Below are 18,736 nucleotides of genomic sequence, written 5' to 3'. Positions count from 1 at the left end.
AGTTGTGCTCTCTTTTTAGAATGAAGTCACTCCATGCAAAGACTTGAAATTTTGATTTTAAATGTCACACAAAGGGATGTCACTGGTGATGTTTTGGCAAAGCCAATGCAAGTGGAGGCACTGAACCATTCATCCTAATCGCAGACGGAGATCTCAAGAAATGAGGCTTGAAGCTCATATAAAAACATTGACCTTGGCTTTCTATCATGTCTTTGGGCTGCATCCAAAAGTGAGTTTGGCCATACAATATAAGAGCTTTTCTAGGTTACCAGTTGTCTTAAAAATATCGAAGAGTGAGAGGGGAATGGAAAAATAAATTATGATTTTACAAGCTGCATTTAATCTGCAGCAGCTGGAAGCAGTCTCACTTCCACAGTTGGGCAATCTGCAAGCAATTAGAGACTGGTGGGAAGTGGTCTTCCTGGAACAGTGAAGACCTGGAGACTTTTTGGGTTCCTTTTGCTTTTAAATCACCTGCCTCTGGTATTCACAGATTCAATTTAAAAAGCAAGAGGGTACCTTCCTGCTTTGGGGTAAACAGCTGGATGCCATAAAGCAAGTTGAACCATCACACAGCTGAAACCCTGGCTGAGATTTAGGATGGGTGACATGAGCCAGGAAAGTGTGGGAAAGGCTGGGTCTGGTTCAGGACCCAGATTGCCAGAGGGGTCCCCTACATGAATTATCAGAGACGGTGCCAGCACAAGTTGAATTTCAGATGCAAACTCTGCTGTATTGCATCCCACAACCCAAGGGCCCCTGCAAGGGGGATTTTATTCTACTTCACTGCTGAGCTGGGAAGTGAGGGTTCCTGCAGTTTGTCAGGCTCTTATCCCAAGTGCTGGATGTCTTTGCAAATCCTATTTGTGAGACTGAAACCCTGGCAGGCCCTGTACAAGGCTCCAAACTGATGGTCAGGGCCAGGAGCAGAGCAGCAGGAATGGACCAGGGGAACTCAGCAATGAAGGAGAACTTTGAAGTCTTCAGTTTTACAAATCATTGTCTGACCCTGCTGGTCTCCCTGTCTGCATGGAGTGGCACAGGGCTCTCCAGTGGGGCCTGAGCTCTGCCTTTGCCTTGCCTGACAGCTTTGACTTCTGCAGTTGTGCAGGATCCTTGAAAAGCAGTATTCAGCTTTTTTGGTTTCGTGTGGTTTTGCCTTTCTTCACTCTCTCGATTTGCTGTCAGCACCAGGGCAGCTGGTGAGCTGGGAGGTGGTGGGGGTGGTGGTGGTGGTGGTGAGCCAAGCTGATGAGCAAAATCACTTTGCACCAACTTCAGGGCAACTGTTTCCGAATACTCTCCCAGTGGCTGTTCTGTGTGGGACCAAACCAGTTCCCAGCCAGAGACAGCAGCAGCAGGAGATTTAAAGCCAGAAGGAAACAGCTTCTGTTTGGGGATGCTCAGAGACAGGCCATGGGTTTAGCAGCCCTTGGTACATCTACCCCTGCCAGACCTTGATTTGTTCCTTCCTGTGTCAGCTCCCCCGGAGGCTGTGGTGCTTCTAGCTGCCGGATTCAGTCATTGTGTGGTTAACCGGCATGGTGATTAAGCAAGCATGAAAAACAGGATGTCTTAAAGTATGAGATGTGAAAGGTGGCATGAATACCATGAGCCCAAACAGCCCTGGAGAAAGGACAGGGCCCGTGTCTGGCACATGCCACCTGGGTTTACATGAAAAGCAGCACAAGGCACTTGCCACAGCACCTCTGATGTGCAGAGAGTGGTGTCCATACCTAAAACATCACAGCACCCAGGAGTGAACCTTGAATTGAGGCACATGCCTAGACATCATGGGTTATGCAGAATTTCCAGGCCACACCACTACTTGGGCTGACGGACTGCATGGAGAAGACCTTGCACCTGAGCTGCAGATGGTCGGTGCTGACAGCCAGGTTATTCCCCAGGTTGGATTTTATTTACCAGTGTGGCTTTTGCAGGTGTCAGGAGGAACACATAGGCCATGGAATGGGGCATGGTGTGACAACAGGATGGATGTCCCTGCTTCCTCTGCGGAGGTTATGAAGGGCAGAAGGTAAACGCCACTGCAGCAGTTAACACCCCAAGGCAAGCTTGGTGTTCAGGCCTGGGACCTGAAGGTCTGGCAGCTGAACCCTGGCTGCCTCCAGCAGCTTTGCACACTGAAGCTGTGTGGGAAACAACTTCATGTGCTGCCTTCACATTTGCCGCTTGGAAATTTCTCTAAGTGTCATTTACTTTTTCTGTTATCATTTCTGTAACCATTCGCGACAGTTCAGGATTTTAGTGACCTGTGTCATAGCCCTTTCCTTCTCTCCCTTTCCCAGCTGGATCATCCAGCTCTCCCAAATGTGACTTTTCCAGGATGCTGGAATCTTCTCCAGGACACTTCCTCTCTCGCCAAACCATACCTTCCTAAGGACACCTCAGATTTGATACATCACTTCCTATCTTTTAAACAGATGTTAGTACCCAAAAAGATTTTCCTTTCCATTCTGACTGGTGAAGCATTGTTTCTTCCTGAAAGGCCTCACTGGCCATGCTTCTTCTGTCAGGTTTACCCATGGGATTGCTAGGATTATCATATCCTGCGTGGAAATATGTGCTTAAGACCATCTGGACCTGGCCATTTGTTACTATTCATTTTCTTGATAGACTCTTGAATTTCTTCTACCCATGCTTCAGCTCAGGGCAGCTCCTCAGACATCACCATGCTCCTCCAGCACCAAGGCTTTAGGCAGTGTTTCTGCATTTTTAATGTGATTAAAGTGGAAAAGTAGAATTCACCTCCTGCTCACTGAGGCAGATGCAGGTGTGCATATCTCGTCAGCAAAAATGGGATCGTGGACAGGATGAAGATGCCAACATATGCAATGGCACAGTTTGATTTGGGAGGAGGCAGCCCCCAGAGATTTCAGTGGTGGTGGTCTCAGATTGACCCCTTGACCTTCATGCCTCAGGGCAACCTGTCCAGGCAGGCTTTGAAAGGACCTGTCTGGAAGCCCCTCCTGTCTGGAGCTCACACCTTGCTCAACTATGGAAGCCAGTGACAGTGGATGAACTCTGCTTGTCCCAAAGGATACTGTTGATCCTCTTAAACAAGGACCTGGCAGTGGAACAGTGCAGACTGCAGATGCTCCTGGGACCTTTCTGCAGAACTGAAGCTTTTCCTTTATTTCAATACCCCCGGAAAAAAAAAAATTAAAATAAAATAAATCAAGGGAAATGACAGGATCTGGGCTATGGACCTGAACATAAGCAGCTCTTTCACCAGCGATGTGGCACCCATGGGTGCTTGGTGGCAGCCGGGTGGGTGCAGCTCATTCAGAAAAGTGTGTGCTGAGAGCAGAGGGTGGGGGAGCAGGGGAAGCCGGGGCTAAAAATAGCTCTTTTCTAAAGAAGCAGCTGAAAACCTCTTTGAAGAAATGAGGGGAGAGGAGGAAGGTTTCCATAGAGACGGGGAAGTCTGTCTCAACACAAAAGAGGGGGTGGGAGAGGAAGAAATAGTAAATACAGCAGCAAGGTGACAGAAGAGCATGCTGCAGGGCAGCAGTGCTCAAGGCAAGGGCAGCTGAGGGTCAGACAAGGCTCTGCCACTGCCCCCTTGGATATGGCACCTCCTCCCCAATGTTCCTGTGGCTGTGACCTCCCCAAGCCACCTGGAGCTGCTGGACCAACTGGGGATGTGCCTGCAGGGCCAGATCAATGTCACTGTGAGGGGACATCCCCAGCATCTCCCAGGAGCAGGGTGACAGTGATAAAAAGATGAATTTCTACCTAAGCTTCCTGTTTCTTCTAGGACTTTTCCACCCTGTCATGGCTCTTTCCAGGAGGGACCCCACAGGGATAGAGCCACACTGGTGGCAGAGACACGCAGGTTGGGGCTGGAAGCTGATGGCAGCTGGCTGCTTAAATGATTTTGGGAACCAAGGCAGAGGGGGCTGGCACAGCGTGGGATTTGGCATGGCTTGCTCTCTGGCATGCTCCCCAGTTTGGCACAGCTCATTGACCCAGTGTGGTCCCCAGGCTGGCACGGCCCACACTTGGCATGGCTCACTGTTTGGCATGTCTGATGACCCCGTAGGGCCGGCAGCTTGGCACAGCCCCTGGTTTGGCAAGGCCCATGGTCTGGCACGGCCTTTAAGTTGGACCAGCCCGCGATTTGGCACGGCCCGGCTTTGTGCGGTGCCATGCAGTGCCCTCTCATGGCTGAAGCATCCTGCTCACTCTGCCACCCTGCCCACAGCCTCAAGCCCTGTGGAAGGCACTCCCCTGCCTGAGCATCCCCAGTCCGCATCTCTTCCCTGCAGCATCCTCCTCCTGTGGGAGGACGAGAGGATGCAAATGATCCTTGCAGAGCACTTTTCCTGCTGCCTGTTTTGCAATCCCACTGCTTCCTGGGGAGGATCACTTGTGGCCATGCCAGTGGCACCTCTCAGCACCCACAGCGGAGCATGGATTGACATACAGACAAGAAGACACACACTTTATGCAGCACTTGTATGTGGGTGCACTGCTACAGCAGCTCCTCACTGGGCAGAGAACAGAAGAATGGGGATAGCAGAGACCACAATGGGAACCAGCAGGGCAGGATTTGTGCAAGTGGGGTGAGTACAGGCCACCCATGGGATGAACTTTTGGGGTGACAGTAGTGGATCACCCCTCTCCACAGGGCTTGGATCTGACCTTCAGCACCTCTTGGTCACCACCAGCACCAGCAGATGCTTAGAGTGAGACACATTAAGTCTAAAAAGAGCATCTTCTCCTATCTGTCCTCTGATGGGAGACACGCACATGATGTTCTCCACCATCTGCATGGGAAACCAGTCACAGGACTGGTGGCTAAAAGGACATGCCCCATTATTCAGTGCAAAGTCACCTACCCACTTGCCCCAAGTCAAAGGTAATCTGTCTGCAGGTGTTTGACATCTCCACTGGAGGTTTCTTTAACCTTCCCTTAGTCTTACTCTCTAAGTTCAGAAGTTTTCAACATTTGGCCCTATTTCTCTGCCTTTTTTTTTTTTTTTTTAATGAGAATTTCCTTTCCCAAAGCTGGAGGAACTGGAGGAGGAAAGATACACTTTTGGGCAGATGGGAATGACCTGGTTCAGACCTAAGGAAAATTAATCATTGGAGAGAAAATGAAATGAGTAGGAAAACTCATCACCTCTTCTTCATATTCTATGGAGTCACACAGGGAGCTCTGGTGTTTGTCAAAGCTGGCTTTCCATCAGCATCACAGATAAAGGCACTTATGGAAACCTATAGCCCTGCAGCAGCTCTACTTCTCACTGTGTTTGGAAGGAGTCAGAGGATGCAAGGATGCAGCTGAGTCCCCTCAGTTGCCCCCAGACAGCTCAGGGGAACACAGGGGCTCAGCTGATGCCTCTAATAAAGTCCCAACCCCAGGGAGGGATGAGGGGTTTTATACAAAGGTGAACATAGGGAGTGAGAAGAGGGCTTGTAAGCAGGAGGGATTCCTTTCCAGAGATGAAAGCACTCATGCCTGGTTCGAAGGAGGTTATTGATTTCGTTTCTGCTCACTAATTTGGCTTGCCCTGTCCTTTTTGTTTGTGCAAGTAAAATAAAGCATCTGTGAGAGCCTTTTAACTGGAGTGGCTGGAGCAGCCGCTCGCCCCATGCCAGTCCTGCCCACCAAGGCGCACTGAAAGGCCATGGGTCCATTAGCTCTCCTGCAGCTAGTGGCAGCATGGCATGAAATATTCACAATCTCAATAAGCTCCAAAGCTCTCAAGAACTGAAGTTGTTTACTGTTTTTTGGTTAGGCAAAATGTGTTTTTTTCAATGAACAGTGCCAGGGCATTGCAACCACTGCCAGCTCCTCTCCAAACATAATATCCATGCTGATGGGGCATCTTTGGAGGCAAAGATGCTGCAGCTCAACAGTTTCAATCGAAAAAACATTCAGAGTAGAATCCAAATGAGTTATTTTTTATTTTTTAATAACCGTGTATTTTATTATGGAAAGCACTTTGGAGAAATTCAGAGGGAGAATGCATTTAATGTTAACTTGCAGACAGGCAATACTGGCTGTCTTCCCTTGGGCCATGGTGCACATTGCCAAAGACCAGGAGATCTTCACAGGATAGGGACACCTTCCCAGGGACCCAATCTTCCCACGGACAAGGAGATGTTCCAAGGTCCTGCAGAGCCCAACATCTCTTTTTGGTCTGTTCATCCTTTCCTGTGTTACCTCAGGCCATTCCTGACTTCCCCCCTATATCGCAAGATGAGGGTAGATGCTCCGACCTCTCTCATAATATTTCAGGATTCACCAGCAGCTACATAAGAGCAAAGTGTGCTCCACCTGTCTGTGACATGTTGCTTCCTGGCTGCCTTCATTTTCTGACACCAGTCCACAACACTGGGGCTGCTGACAACTCTCTGTGTCTCCATTTGCCATAACAGATTGATGCACAGGTTCTCAATGCTGGGGGCTCTGTATGAGAGCATGCACCCTGCTCTGATGGCCTCAACAGGCAGGAGGTGGGATGCTTTCTCTGGAGGGTGACTCAGCCTAGGGAAGCCACTTATACTTTTCACAGCTCCTAAAATGTCATGGGACACTTCCCTGTGGAGGCTCAGACGTGGTCAATGCCCTGCCCAACCTGCTCTGCTCAGGATTGCGGGAGCCCAGTGATGCTCATGCATGTGGACGAGCCATGGTCCAGCTCAGCATGGCTGCTGAGGTCCCTCAAAGACCCTCTGACCTTGCAGAAGGTGTCTGGAGGTCCCCAAGAAGGACACCACAGGGATATGCCATTGTCCAGGGACATGTGGAGGTGGTGGGACAGGGTCTGTGAGCTTCTCTCACTGCCCCCCAGGAGGGGTTTGGCTTAGGGCAATGTCGGGAAATGCCAGTCACACAGTGTGATGCTGGGGCTTGAATTTCACTGCCCTAGATGCGGTAAGAGCTGGGAATATCCCACCCTCTTGGTTTCATGTTCACTGATGCAGCTGTTGCCTTAAAACATCACCAAGCATTCCCAAACCCGCTGCATGGTGCAGTAAGGGAAAAAGGGAGAAAGGGCCATTTTTTCTCTGTCTCCCATGCTTGAAGAAGGCCAGAAGAGGCTGGGGTATGTAGGTGATGGGGAAGGATTTGCACAGAGAAAGACACCACTTTTTTTTTTTTCAAACATGTACACACCAGTTATGGGAAGAGCTTAATTCACCCTCAACAGCAACCAGGCTTCCAGAAACCCCAGGAAGTGGGAGGGAGAGAGAAGTCCTGCTTGCAGCTGCCTTTGGGGCCACATGCTTCTCCTTTCCCTTCTGTTTGCTGTTTTCTTTAGAAAAACTCTACCCTCTTTGCCCTTCCATATGCAGCATCCCAAAGTCACTGCCAGTGCCTTCTTCCTCTCCAAACAAAGAGTTTTGTTTTGTTTGCAATCTTTTTGTAGAACATGCCATTCAGTAGCATTGAGATATTTTGTTCAAAATGAGCTAGGAGTAAATGTTTGAAAATTTTCAGGTTTTGTCTGTTTTTGGAGGGGAGCCTTATGGGGGAGGAATTTTTTTGTTGTTGTTTATGTGGTGTGGGCTGCCTTCAAACTGCACTTTTCCATAGATATAATGTCTGAAGAGCCTTTACCATAACGGCAGGGTCTCCCCTGGGACACAAGGCTACAAATCAAGCAGAGCTCTGCCTCCTGATGGGACCTGGGCACCAGATCTCCTGGGACATCCTCACACCAAGTGATCAGCCCAAGTCACACAGGAATGCTCCAGCTGGAATGCTGCAGACATAAATTGTCCCCAATACTCTGATGCCCAGCCCTCTTACACTCAGCTAAAAGACTTAAACTTTTTTTTTTTTAAGGGGTAAGTTTTTGAGTTAGGAAGGGTATAAATATATTTGAATAAAAGAAATAAAGAAATAATCCAGAAAATACTTTTTTTTTTTTTTTTTTTTTTTTTACAATATTAATGCAAAGGTATCAGCCACTGAAATATTGAAATACATGTAAAACAGACAAGTGGGTGCAGTGTATCAGCTTGCTGAATTCTCTGAAATGCTGGGTTACTTCTCAAATTGACAGCGTGGTGGAGAGAGGCGGGTGCAGACATACACATTATAATAATAGCTCCACAATTAGGATAGTAAATCAGAGAGCACCACTCAATTCAGAGAAATTTGCCTGATTTGCTAGAGACAGGATTCGGTCTCTTTGTAAGGAGACAGTTCTGCTTATGTGAAAAATCCCACTGGTTTTGCAAAACCTTTGCAAGGCAGCAGAAGGAATAACAAGTTATAAAATCAACTTCACTTGAATTGTTCAGCCTCAGTTTCTGCATATTGCATAAGTATTAGCCTTGGGCAAATCATCTTCTGGATTCAGCCTACCCTGCTATGACAGTTCTGCCATCAGAAAAGACTGAAACAATGCACACAAAATTTTAAAAACCTTCTTCCAGAGTAGCCTCATACCCAGCAGGATGCACACAATAAAAAAACCCTTATGTACAAGGACTGTTCATGACAGGAAGAGAAGGATTCCCTATTTTGCCATGGAATTAGAAATTCATTTTCAAAACTGGGATCTGGATGGGAATAGGGAAGTATATCTTTGTTTCTGAAGGGTGAGAAGAGGTCAGGAGGGGCCTTGGGAGGAGCAGCGGATGATAGCATCCCCCTTGCACCCCAGTGATGCACCCAGTATCTGGCCCTGTTCCACCTGCTGCTCCTGGTGCCCTGGAGAGCTAAAATCATATGGTTAGGCCCTCCATATCCCCACATTTCTCTGACTGGCATCATTCTTAGCATTGATTTTCTTGGACTTTCAGGGTGATCCAAGCATACCTCAGATTGGTGTTCCGGGGTGATCACCTCCATCACTGGCAGGTGCTTGCAAATCTGGCTGCTGCATATGGGAATGGAATTTTCTCCATCAACTCCTCCAGTGCTTGTATTTGCTGGATGCCAGGCATTTTGTGGTACTTGTTGCTGCCCAAGTGCTCTCCTTGCATGGTAATGGTGGAGTGGTCCAAGCATCTCCTTCATGCTTGGATCATTCTCATCTCTAATGCAGTGACTGAGCCGTGAGTCTTTTATGACAAGTTTGTATGTTCTTGCCCATCTCCCTCCTTTAGGAATGGAAGATGACTTCGTGTGCAGGGGGAAGGTCTGCAAATGTGAAGTGATATAAAATTACTGCTTTAAGGATGATGGAGAAGAGAATAGGGAATGAGGTTTCCAGGTGTGGGTGCACGGCTCATCTGAGGCTGTATGCCCCCCATGAAATGCTGTTCAAGCAGCTGGGCTGGAGCAGCTGAGGAGCCTTGCACATTGGGCAGCAATCCATCTTCAACCCCAGCCAACAGCGCCATGCACCCCTGAGTCTGATCCTGCCCCATCGCCTTCCCTAAAGGTGCATGGAGCTGCTGGTTCTCCAGTCCCAGATCTCCCCAAGCAGATCCAGGCTATAACTGAGAACACAGCATGGATTGGAGCTGCACATCAGAGCAGCAGCATCGTGCACCCAGGGATATGATTATTTCCCAGTGGTTGAAATCTAGGTCTCTTGCTTGGGAGGAGGGAGGGGGGGAGAGATGCTCATATTAATCTTATGAATATTCATTGAGAAGCTCTGCTGCCTGTGGAGGTTTGTTCCTGGGAGCCTGGGGCAAGTTTCAGGGCCAGTGGCGCAGGTGAGGGTGCTGTCAGCGGAGTGGAGCAGAGCGCGGCTGCTTGTGCATTCGCTGCATGCCTGACTGCAGAGCCAATTGTAAGTTGGTGCCTTTTTCTCCCCCTCCCTCCCCCTCCCTTTCCTCCCCGATGTCCCTGCTTAAATAGCAGCTTGCCACAAACTGTGAAAATGGAGGCTTCATGTTTTCGGTTGCAAAAGGGAAAGCAAACATGACCTTGTCCTCGAGGATCTCTGACATCCAAAATCCCAACCCTCTGAAAGATGGCTCATGTCTGCAGTGATCCTGGGTTTGTGTATGCAGCGAAAAATTGGGGTCTTTTGGCAAATCTTCCTCTTCATCTCCTTCTTGCCCCTGCAGCCCCCAGATTTGCATGAAATAAGCTCAGAGATGCTTGGGAAGGTGGCAGAGGTGTTTGCCTCTTAGCAAAGGGAGTCAGGACAGCATGCAGTGGGGAGAAAGTAGCAGAAACACGACTGGAATCTGTGATGTCAAGCTAGGTGATGCTGTAGCCATCTCAGATAAGCACCAACCACCCCACCACCACTTGGGTTTGGGCTCAGAGAGCCCATACCTCATGCCAAATAAAAATCAACATGTTAAAAAATGAGAAAATGTCTGTACCACTGAAGAAACTTGGATTGTTTTGGGCTGGGAGAAAGGGGAGGAGAGAATTTAGGGGCAGGAGAAAAATTGTATTAAAAAAAATGATCAAGATTGGTTGATTTTTGGTGAGATGGGGGTTTGTGACTGCCTGATATTTTGGCAGCAGCAGACTCCTGGTGTATGCAGTGTTTTTGCATGGTGCTCAGAGGAGCCAGAGAAGGTCAAACCCAGCAGAACTTCAGAGTGAGCTGGTGGGGAGAAAATGCAGGAAAAGGAGAAAAACTGGGACAAATGCAACCTCCTCTCCTCTGGGCCTGGCAGAAAAGGGTTAAGCGAAGCCATTGAATGCTGCAAGCCTTGTCAGGATTGTACTATTTTTTCTAGTGCATAAAGAGAAGGGAGAGGAGGGTTCCACAGGAAGAGGAAATTTCCAAGAAAAGAGGGATCTGCAGCAATATCTGCACCTGGGGTGATAAAGAGAGAAAACAACAGGCATAAATGCCCCGGAGAAGAAAGAAATCTTTGCCAAGAAGGCTCAGTTCATAGGGTTATTTTCCACCTGCCTCCCCTACTCAGTTCTGTAATCCTGGCTCAAAGTAGACAAGTCGAGTTGGAGCTGAAGAAGGGAGGTTAGAGGATTTTTTCTTTGGGAGAGAAAAAAAAAAGAAAAAAAAAAAAAAAAAGAAAAAAAAAAGGAAAATGAGAGTTTGGTTGGACAGCAAAGGCTGGAGCATCCCATGGTGTGAGGCAGTGCAGGATGATCTAATTTAGAACCAGGGAGGCTGATGAGCCGGCGCTGACCAGGGATCGGAGCCTCAGCATCCCCATGAGAAATTTTGCCCACCGGAGTCGAATTCCCAGGGGGGTGGGTCGGCCGGGGGCTGGGTTTCGGGAGGATGGGAAGAGGGCGGATGCGGGTCGTGCGGGTCCTATGACCGGAGATGCTTGGGGCTACTCGACTGCTACTGGGGGAACAGATGGTCTTGGGGGGGGACCAGACAGGGACCGGCAGGGGGCTTGGTCTCATAGATGACACCAGAGCATCCCGAACTACCCGGAAAGGTGGCGCGATGGCGTAGGGACCACCAATTCCTGGGTGCTCGGCGAGCCGTTGCAGAGCATCCTTCGTGGCCGGGGGCTGCGTCGCTCCCCCTCCACCCGCTGCCTCCTCCCCTGCGCTGGCATCGGCTCCCGCGGGCGGCCCGGCCCCGCCGCCTTGAGCCGGAGCGGAGGGGATGGGGCTCTGTTTTTTTCCACCTTGCCACTAGCGCGCTCTCACCCTCATCTCGTGTTGCAGTGCAGGTTAGGGAGGCACTGGGAAAACAGCTCGCAGGGAGGAAAAAGGGCTTCCTGGAGGAGCCAGGGCTTTGCAGATGATCCTTCCAAGCCCCCGGCAGCTTTATACCTTCTCACTGTTTTTTCCAGGCAATGCCACACCTCCTGAGGACACTGGGGACATCAGGTTTTGCTGAGCTTAGCATCTTCTCAACGCCGTACTGAAGGCATCAGACAGACGCTCATCTGCCCTGAAGTGCAGACCTGCAACAGCTACTGAGAAGACTGTCCCTCTGTCTCTCTTTCTCTCTCTCTCTCTCCAGTCCAAACCATTACAAGACCTGACTTCCATCTGGGAATCTCACCCCTTTTATGTCCCTTCTCCTTTTCTACGATGACTCACCATTATTTTTAACTTTGAAGAGAGAGGAAATTATGGGGATCTTGGAAGCCTCTATTTCTCTCTAGGATTTCCCCAGGGTCAGATAATCGGTCTTACTAAGAGGCACTAAGATTTGGCTTCTCCAGGTAATGTGATTTGTTTTCTGTGTGCCATGGTGCTTTGCAGAGAATGACAGGAGCCGGGATGCCAGCGGTTGAGGAGGGGGACTGCAGTGGTCCGCGGGGCAGCTTGTACCGAAATTCAGGCAGCCACAAAGCCCAGGTCAGCGGAGAGCAGGGCGGGCAGTGTGGCATCCCATGGCTTTATGGCCAGGGCAGGAGGATGGGGAAGGTGCTGAACTTAAATCAGAGCCGTTAAGGCTTTCCTGGAGGGTAGTGCTGGGTTGTCTGCTATTGCATGGTTGAATGTTAACCCTTAGCTGCATGCCTGGAAATGAGCTCAGCCCGTGCTGCCTCTGCCGGGTGCCCCGCGGGTCCCCTTGCCAGTGTAGGGCTGGATGGGTTTTTCTTCCTTTCCTTCTCTTCCCTCTTTTTTTTAAATTTTATTTTATTTTTAATTAAATTTTTCTTTTTAGTCAAAAATGTTCTGTTTTGCCAATGACAGTTTTTCACACTCTTTGTGAATAGATGAAGGTTCCTCAGGTGTTTTCTCTCTTCCACCTAATTGGTTTAGAAGGGAGTTCTGAACTCTGTCCCAGAGAAGGCAAATTAACCCCTTGAGGAAGGTGGTAGACATGCTAGCGCAGGGAGCTGCTCTCCCGCCCCCAACTTTATTTCATCTCTCTCTTTCTCAGCAGGGGCAATTTTCTTTTCTTTTTTATTTTCTTTTATTTTAACATCCCTTCGTTTTTCATGAAACACTTCCAAACCTACGTACCTGTCCTTCTGCAGGATAGTAGCCGTGCCCTGAGTCCAATCCCACCACCGGGCACTTGGAAGAGTTTAGCATAAGGATTTCTTTTAAACCCCAGTATGACAGTTGCTACCGGAGATCCTGCAGACGAGGCTGCAGCTCTTCCTGGTCACCCGCAGGACACATACAACCCTGAGACCGACCATGAATGCTGCGAGAGGGTGGTCATTAACATCTCAGGGCTGCGCTTTGAGACTCAGCTCAAGACACTAGCCCAGTTTCCAGAGACCTTGCTAGGGGATCCTAAAAAGAGAATGAGATATTTTGACCCTCTCAGGAATGAGTATTTCTTTGACCGGAACAGACCCAGCTTCGACGCGATTTTGTACTATTATCAGTCTGGCGGGAGGTTGCGGAGGCCAGTTAATGTGCCCTTGGACATCTTCTCGGAGGAGATTCGTTTCTATGAACTGGGGGAAGAAGCAATGGAAATGTTTCGGGAGGACGAAGGCTACATCAAAGAAGAGGAAAGACCACTGCCAGAGAATGAGTTTCAGAGACAAGTATGGTTGCTCTTCGAGTACCCCGAGAGCTCAGGCCCTGCCAGGATTATAGCTATTGTCTCTGTCATGGTGATTTTAATCTCCATTGTGAGCTTTTGCCTGGAAACATTGCCCATTTTTCGTGATGAGAATGAAGACATGCATGGCAGCGGGCTGAGCCATCCCCCTTACTCCAACAGCAGCATGGGGTACCAGCAATCGACCTCTTTCACAGACCCCTTCTTCATCGTAGAGACACTTTGCATCATCTGGTTCTCCTTCGAGTTCTTGGTGAGGTTTTTTGCCTGCCCCAGCAAGGCTGGATTTTTTACCAACATCATGAACATTATAGACATTGTAGCCATCATTCCCTATTTCATCACCTTAGGGACGGAGCTGGCCGAGAAGCCAGAGGATGGTCAGCAAGGCCAGCAAGCCATGTCCTTGGCCATCCTCCGAGTCATCCGCTTGGTGCGGGTTTTCAGGATCTTCAAGCTGTCCCGGCACTCCAAGGGGCTGCAGATCCTGGGGCAGACTCTCAAGGCCAGCATGCGGGAGCTGGGCCTCTTGATATTTTTCCTCTTCATCGGTGTCATCCTCTTCTCCAGTGCTGTCTACTTTGCAGAGGCCGACGAGAGCGAGTCCCAGTTCCCAAGCATCCCTGACGCCTTCTGGTGGGCTGTGGTTTCCATGACGACTGTTGGCTACGGAGACATGGTCCCCACAACCATCGGGGGGAAAATCGTGGGGTCCTTGTGTGCCATCGCTGGCGTATTAACAATTGCCTTACCAGTGCCCGTCATAGTGTCTAACTTCAATTACTTCTACCACCGGGAGACAGAGGGAGAGGAGCAGGCTCAATATTTGCAAGTAACCAGCTGCCCAAAGATCCCCTCTTCCCCTGACCTAAAGAAAAGCAGAAGTGCCTCTACCATTAGTAAGTCTGATTATATGGAGATTCAGGAAGGTGTAAACAATAGCAATGAGGATTTTAGGGAGGAGAACTTGAAGACAGCCAATTGCACCCTAGCTAACACAAACTATGTGAATATCACCAAAATGCTAACTGATGTCTAGTTGCTAAAACCTAGTAATGTATTTAAAGCTAAAGTGGAACAATTGCAGATATTGAGTGCTGCTCTGCATTGTAGTTAATACAGTATTTTCTACGGTGTATATTTGGTTCTGCATGGGAAGCAATAGCTATGTAAGTGACTTTTAACCTTTGATTTCCACACCGAATAAGTGTTTGTGAAAGCAAACAAAGAGAAAAAACAAACTAAACCATTTTGTTTCCCTTCTCCCATCCCAGGCTTGTGGGTTTCCAAAGGTGTGGAGTGGTCAGTCGAGCCAAGCACCACTCCTGTTTGTGCAATAGCAGAGATGCAGGGTATGTTCCCTGGCTGGCTGGGAGCATGGCTGGGCACAGCTCTGTCCCCAGTGCTGGGTCACTGCCAGCTCCAGGCACAGGCAGCAGCAGGGAAATGTTGTGCAGGGCTGGGGAGGCCAGCATGCTGCCGGCCACCCCAATTATTTGAAGGCTTGGGTTTCTGCCTTGGGAATGCCAAGTGCGAACGCATCACCCGGGCTCGCGTTTCATAACTGAAAATGCTGCATGCTGCAATAGTTTCAGCCACTGCAGTATGCCAGTGTGAGGCCCAGGGGAGGGATAATTAGTCTGACGGCGCATTATTTATTAAGTCTTAAGTTTTCTATGCCAGGCATCAGGAGGGATGAGTAAATAAATCGAGCGCTTGGATTTTATTGATTTATTTAGATGACACTTCCATCACCACTGTTTCCAGGATCACCAAAGACACCTCCACTGACACATTGAAAATTAGTTTGAAAAAGCATCTTTTTTTATATATCTATATATAAAACTGGAGCAACTATGCTGTGGCCTATAATATATTTATACTGCTGTGAAATTTAACCAGTAATACAGTACAGCTGCATGGGTATTTGTTGCATGAATCTGAATATTTAATACACACACAAATATATATTTTCTTAGTAGACTATACAGTATACATGTTTATAGTGTTTATAGATACTCCAGTGGCTCAAAGAAAATTTATGGAAGCTAAAAAAATCTCTAATACGTTTAAAACTGGATGAGGAAAGCATGTGCTGACAACAGTTTGATAGATAACAAGGCAAAGCCTGAGTGTCCGAGCATCCAGCCACAAGAGCTGAGTACTGCAAGTGAGGGAAGGTGAGCTGAAAGTTAAACACCTGCACTCATTAGGGGGTGAGTAACTAGTCATTAATCGTGGTGTCATGAGCAGAAACCACAGCTGATCAGAGAGGGCACAGGGAGCAGGTGGAATAGCAGGTACTGGCTCTCCAGACTTGCTTGTTCAGCAATTTTCAGCCCTTTCCTATACAATTATTGTGTGTGTGTGTGTGTGTATAGATATTTAGAGAGCGACTATTGGGCCAACTCCTGAACAAAAGTGATCACTCAGAGCATCAGGGCTTCCTGGCTCAGGGGCCACCAGACGTGACCTGCACCAGACGTGACCTGTCCTGGGACACGTTTTGGGCTGGCAAACCCTTTTTCAACCATGTAGAGCCCTAGAGCTGGTGGTTTTTTCCTGTGTGGTGGAGGCTGGGCTAGATCCAAGCTCACACTTCCAAGACTTTGCTTTTATTTTGCTTTCTCCCAGTTGTGTGGTGTTGTGGTTTTTTTGTTTGTTTGTTTTTGTTTTGTTTTGTTTTTGTTTTTGTTTTTAGGGCTGTGTTAAGGTGCAGAGGCCTCAGGGCTGCCCATGTTTCTTCTTCATCTCTGGTGTTATTTGGGGATAGCTGGGAGCTGTTGGTTCATGGGTCTTATCTGCTTTCCCCATCCCACCTGGATTTCCTTGTCTGTCCCCCCACTGCTGACAAAACCCAGAATGGGCCAGATGGGCCAGGGCAGGGGAGAGGGATGCAAACCCCTGCCAAGGTCCCAGCCAAGCAAGTCCCTGGGTGAAGGCTGGCATTTAGCAGCCTGTTGAGTCGGGTTGAATATAGGCAGAATTTGGGCACAGTCAGCATTTCACCACTGCTGCCAAGCACAGGTGCAGCGAAGAAAACGCATTGAAAAGCATGCCAGTGAGGTCAGCTGGACCCTTCCTGACTTCCAAGAGGAAAACAATATTTATAACAATACAACAAAGGGTGCTAACGTATTCTACAGCAATGATTCAAAATCCTGTTTGGGGTCTGATCCATCTCTTGTGCTGACGTGGCCCCACTCAACCAGGTGGGATCACTCATTTTTACTTAAGTGATTGATTGATCCAGGCCTGGCTCTAATTACCACCCAGTGTTCATGGTGAGCACACCAGAGTCCTGGATCCTGCTCTGTGCAGAGCAGCACCAATGCACTGCACTGGGCTCTGGGTGCTCAACACTGCACAGGGTTGGGCCCTGCAGCCTGTGCTGAATTATATCTCATCGTGTTTAGAGTACTCTCCTCCTCTCTGCTGCTGCAGCTCTGAAATGGGTGTCCCTGAAGCCCAAAAACATTTGCAACACACACAAAAGAAGCAACACAACTGAAAGCAATAAATCTGTTTCTGAAGCTTGTTGTTGCATGGGATGGCATGGGTGTGATTTCCAGGCAACCAGCCAGCCTCTGTCAGTCTAGCTCACTGCAGGTCTATGGGGATGCAACCTTGCACCCAATGCACTGGGATGCTGGCTGCCCACCCATGGGTCCCCCAGACCTGGGACAGTCCCAACCCTGTTGTGCAGGAAAGCAGCAGTACTAAAAACAGGCTGCCACGGGCATTTAGAGAGGATGCTGGCACTTAACAAGACTTTGCAAAGGGCCTTGTTGTTTAACTCCTGTGAGTAACTCACTTCCTGGCCTCTCTGGATCTGGATGGATCCTGCACCTCTTGCAGTCACCCAGGCAGATGCACGAAGGGAAACCAGCCCTGGAGGGAGAGCACCTCAGCACTGGCCCTGGTGCCATGTATGGGAAGTAGGGGATGTGCCTGGATGCATGCTCAGATATGTTTTCAGTGCAAAAAGGGTCTGTGGGGGCTGTGGTAAGAAGCCATCCATCAGGCTGCACAAAACAGAAGGGTCCAGATTTCTCCCCCGCCCGGAGAAATGGTTTCCCTATAGTTTTTAATGGGATTTGTGCCTGCAGGTCGGAGCTCTAGTGCTATTTCTAGCTTTGCTTCTGACTCACTGATGTGATCTTGAACCAGTTTTCAGGAGGAGACTGTGTTTTTTTCTGTAATTTTTTCTTGAAGAATTTAGTTTGAGTAACTCTGGGCCTGCATCCGCAGAGAAAGCTGAGCATCCCAAACTTCCCTTTGCTTTGAATGGGTACAAAAATGGGATAGGAAGTGCCTCAGACTGAGGATGCCAAAATGCAGGGGCTGAGTCTCCTCTCCCTCCTCCCATGGAGATATTGGCCACAGTTGCAATGGAGAACTGAAGCTTTCTGCTCTGTGGAGGTATCCCTGCATAGGCACCCAGAGGAGGCAGTAGCCATATCTTAACTTTTATTCTTTGTGTTTTAGCTTTGGAGACGGAAAATGGTGGTTACAGTTGTTTTCTAAAAGCCAGCACTTGCCCAAGCCTGTGAACAACCCATCAGACCTTTAAAATCTTCTGAAATTGCTGTTAAGGGCAGTGAGGGGAAGCTCATGTACTGGCTGCACACTGCCAAGTGATTTAGAGCTGATGGAAAAAAATTATCGGTATGGGGTGATGTGTTTTATCAGGAAAAATAATCTCTGTAGCTTTGTGCTGAAGTCTTACAAATTTGGATACAGACCTATACCAAGAAAAGGATCTCTACATTAGTGTTATGCGAGTGTGGCATGTGGGAGTATAAATATGGGCATATTTGTGCATAAATACACAGAAGGAGAGAAAAAGACAGAGGAGGAGGAGGTATTTCAAGAAGGGCCTTGCTTTGTTATCAGATAATTCCTGGGTCAGCATTAAAAATGCTGCCAAAGTCTTGCAGCCTTTCTGGAGTCTGCAACACCCATAGGGATGGGCCCAAGTGAAGGAGGCCTGGATTTGGCCTTGGTGGTGGGGACCAGTGGCACCCAGTTCCATGTACCCCTGCATCCCAGCAGCTTTGCAGCATTTTTGGTCTGGATCCTGAATCCCCAGCTTGGGCCCATCCTTGATGTTTTTGTGATTGTGCAGGGAAAGCCAAGAAGAAGCTGAAGGAATTTGTTTGCGAGTTTTTTTTTTTTTTAATGGAAGCACCTCTCCACTTTGGAGCTGGGATGTGCTTATCTTGGGGTCTGTGTTCATGGGGGGGGGTCCTAGTGGTTTCTTCAGTTGGTGGGTGGTGGTCAGCATGTTGCTGGGGTGGCAGGGGTGAAGAGAGGAGGAGCCAGCTCCAAAGCATTTGTTTTTTTCCCCCAAAAAATTATGTGGTTCTCTC

At 48.7% G+C, this 18,736-nt stretch overlaps 1 protein-coding gene across 6 annotated transcripts; it reads left to right on the top strand.

Moving 5' to 3' along the window:
• The first annotated feature begins 10,862 nt into the window (after positions 1 to 10,862).
• LOC311423774 (potassium voltage-gated channel subfamily A member 2) lies at positions 10,863 to 18,524 on the top strand. 6 transcript variants are annotated; one of them, XM_084498199.1, is made up of 2 exons: positions 10,863 to 10,883; positions 11,680 to 18,524. In XM_084498199.1, the coding sequence occupies exon 2, from the start codon at positions 12,904 to 12,906 to the stop codon at positions 14,401 to 14,403; it is 1,500 nt and encodes a 499-aa protein (XP_084354325.1). In that variant the 5' UTR covers positions 10,863 to 10,883; positions 11,680 to 12,903; the 3' UTR covers positions 14,404 to 18,524. The 6 variants fall into 6 exon arrangements, with proteins under 6 accessions (XP_084354325.1, XP_084354323.1, XP_084354326.1 ...); XM_084498197.1 differs by lacking the exon at positions 10,863 to 10,883 and adding an exon at positions 10,993 to 11,119; XM_084498200.1 differs by lacking the exon at positions 10,863 to 10,883 and adding an exon at positions 11,299 to 11,316.
• The last annotated feature ends 212 nt before the right edge of the window (positions 18,525 to 18,736 follow it).

Source organism: Aythya ferina (genome assembly GCF_964211825.1).
Source record: "Aythya ferina genome assembly, chromosome: 25".
Classification (NCBI taxonomy): domain Eukaryota; kingdom Metazoa; phylum Chordata; class Aves; order Anseriformes; family Anatidae; genus Aythya; species Aythya ferina.
Note: the sequence above shows the minus strand (reverse complement) of the source record. Positions and strands in the feature narration are given on the sequence as shown.

Coding starts and splice junctions, on each gene's coding strand:
- LOC311423774 (XM_084498199.1), top strand. CDS start 12,904: ATGACAGTTGCTACCGGAGATCCTGCAGACGAGGCTGCAGCTCTTCCT.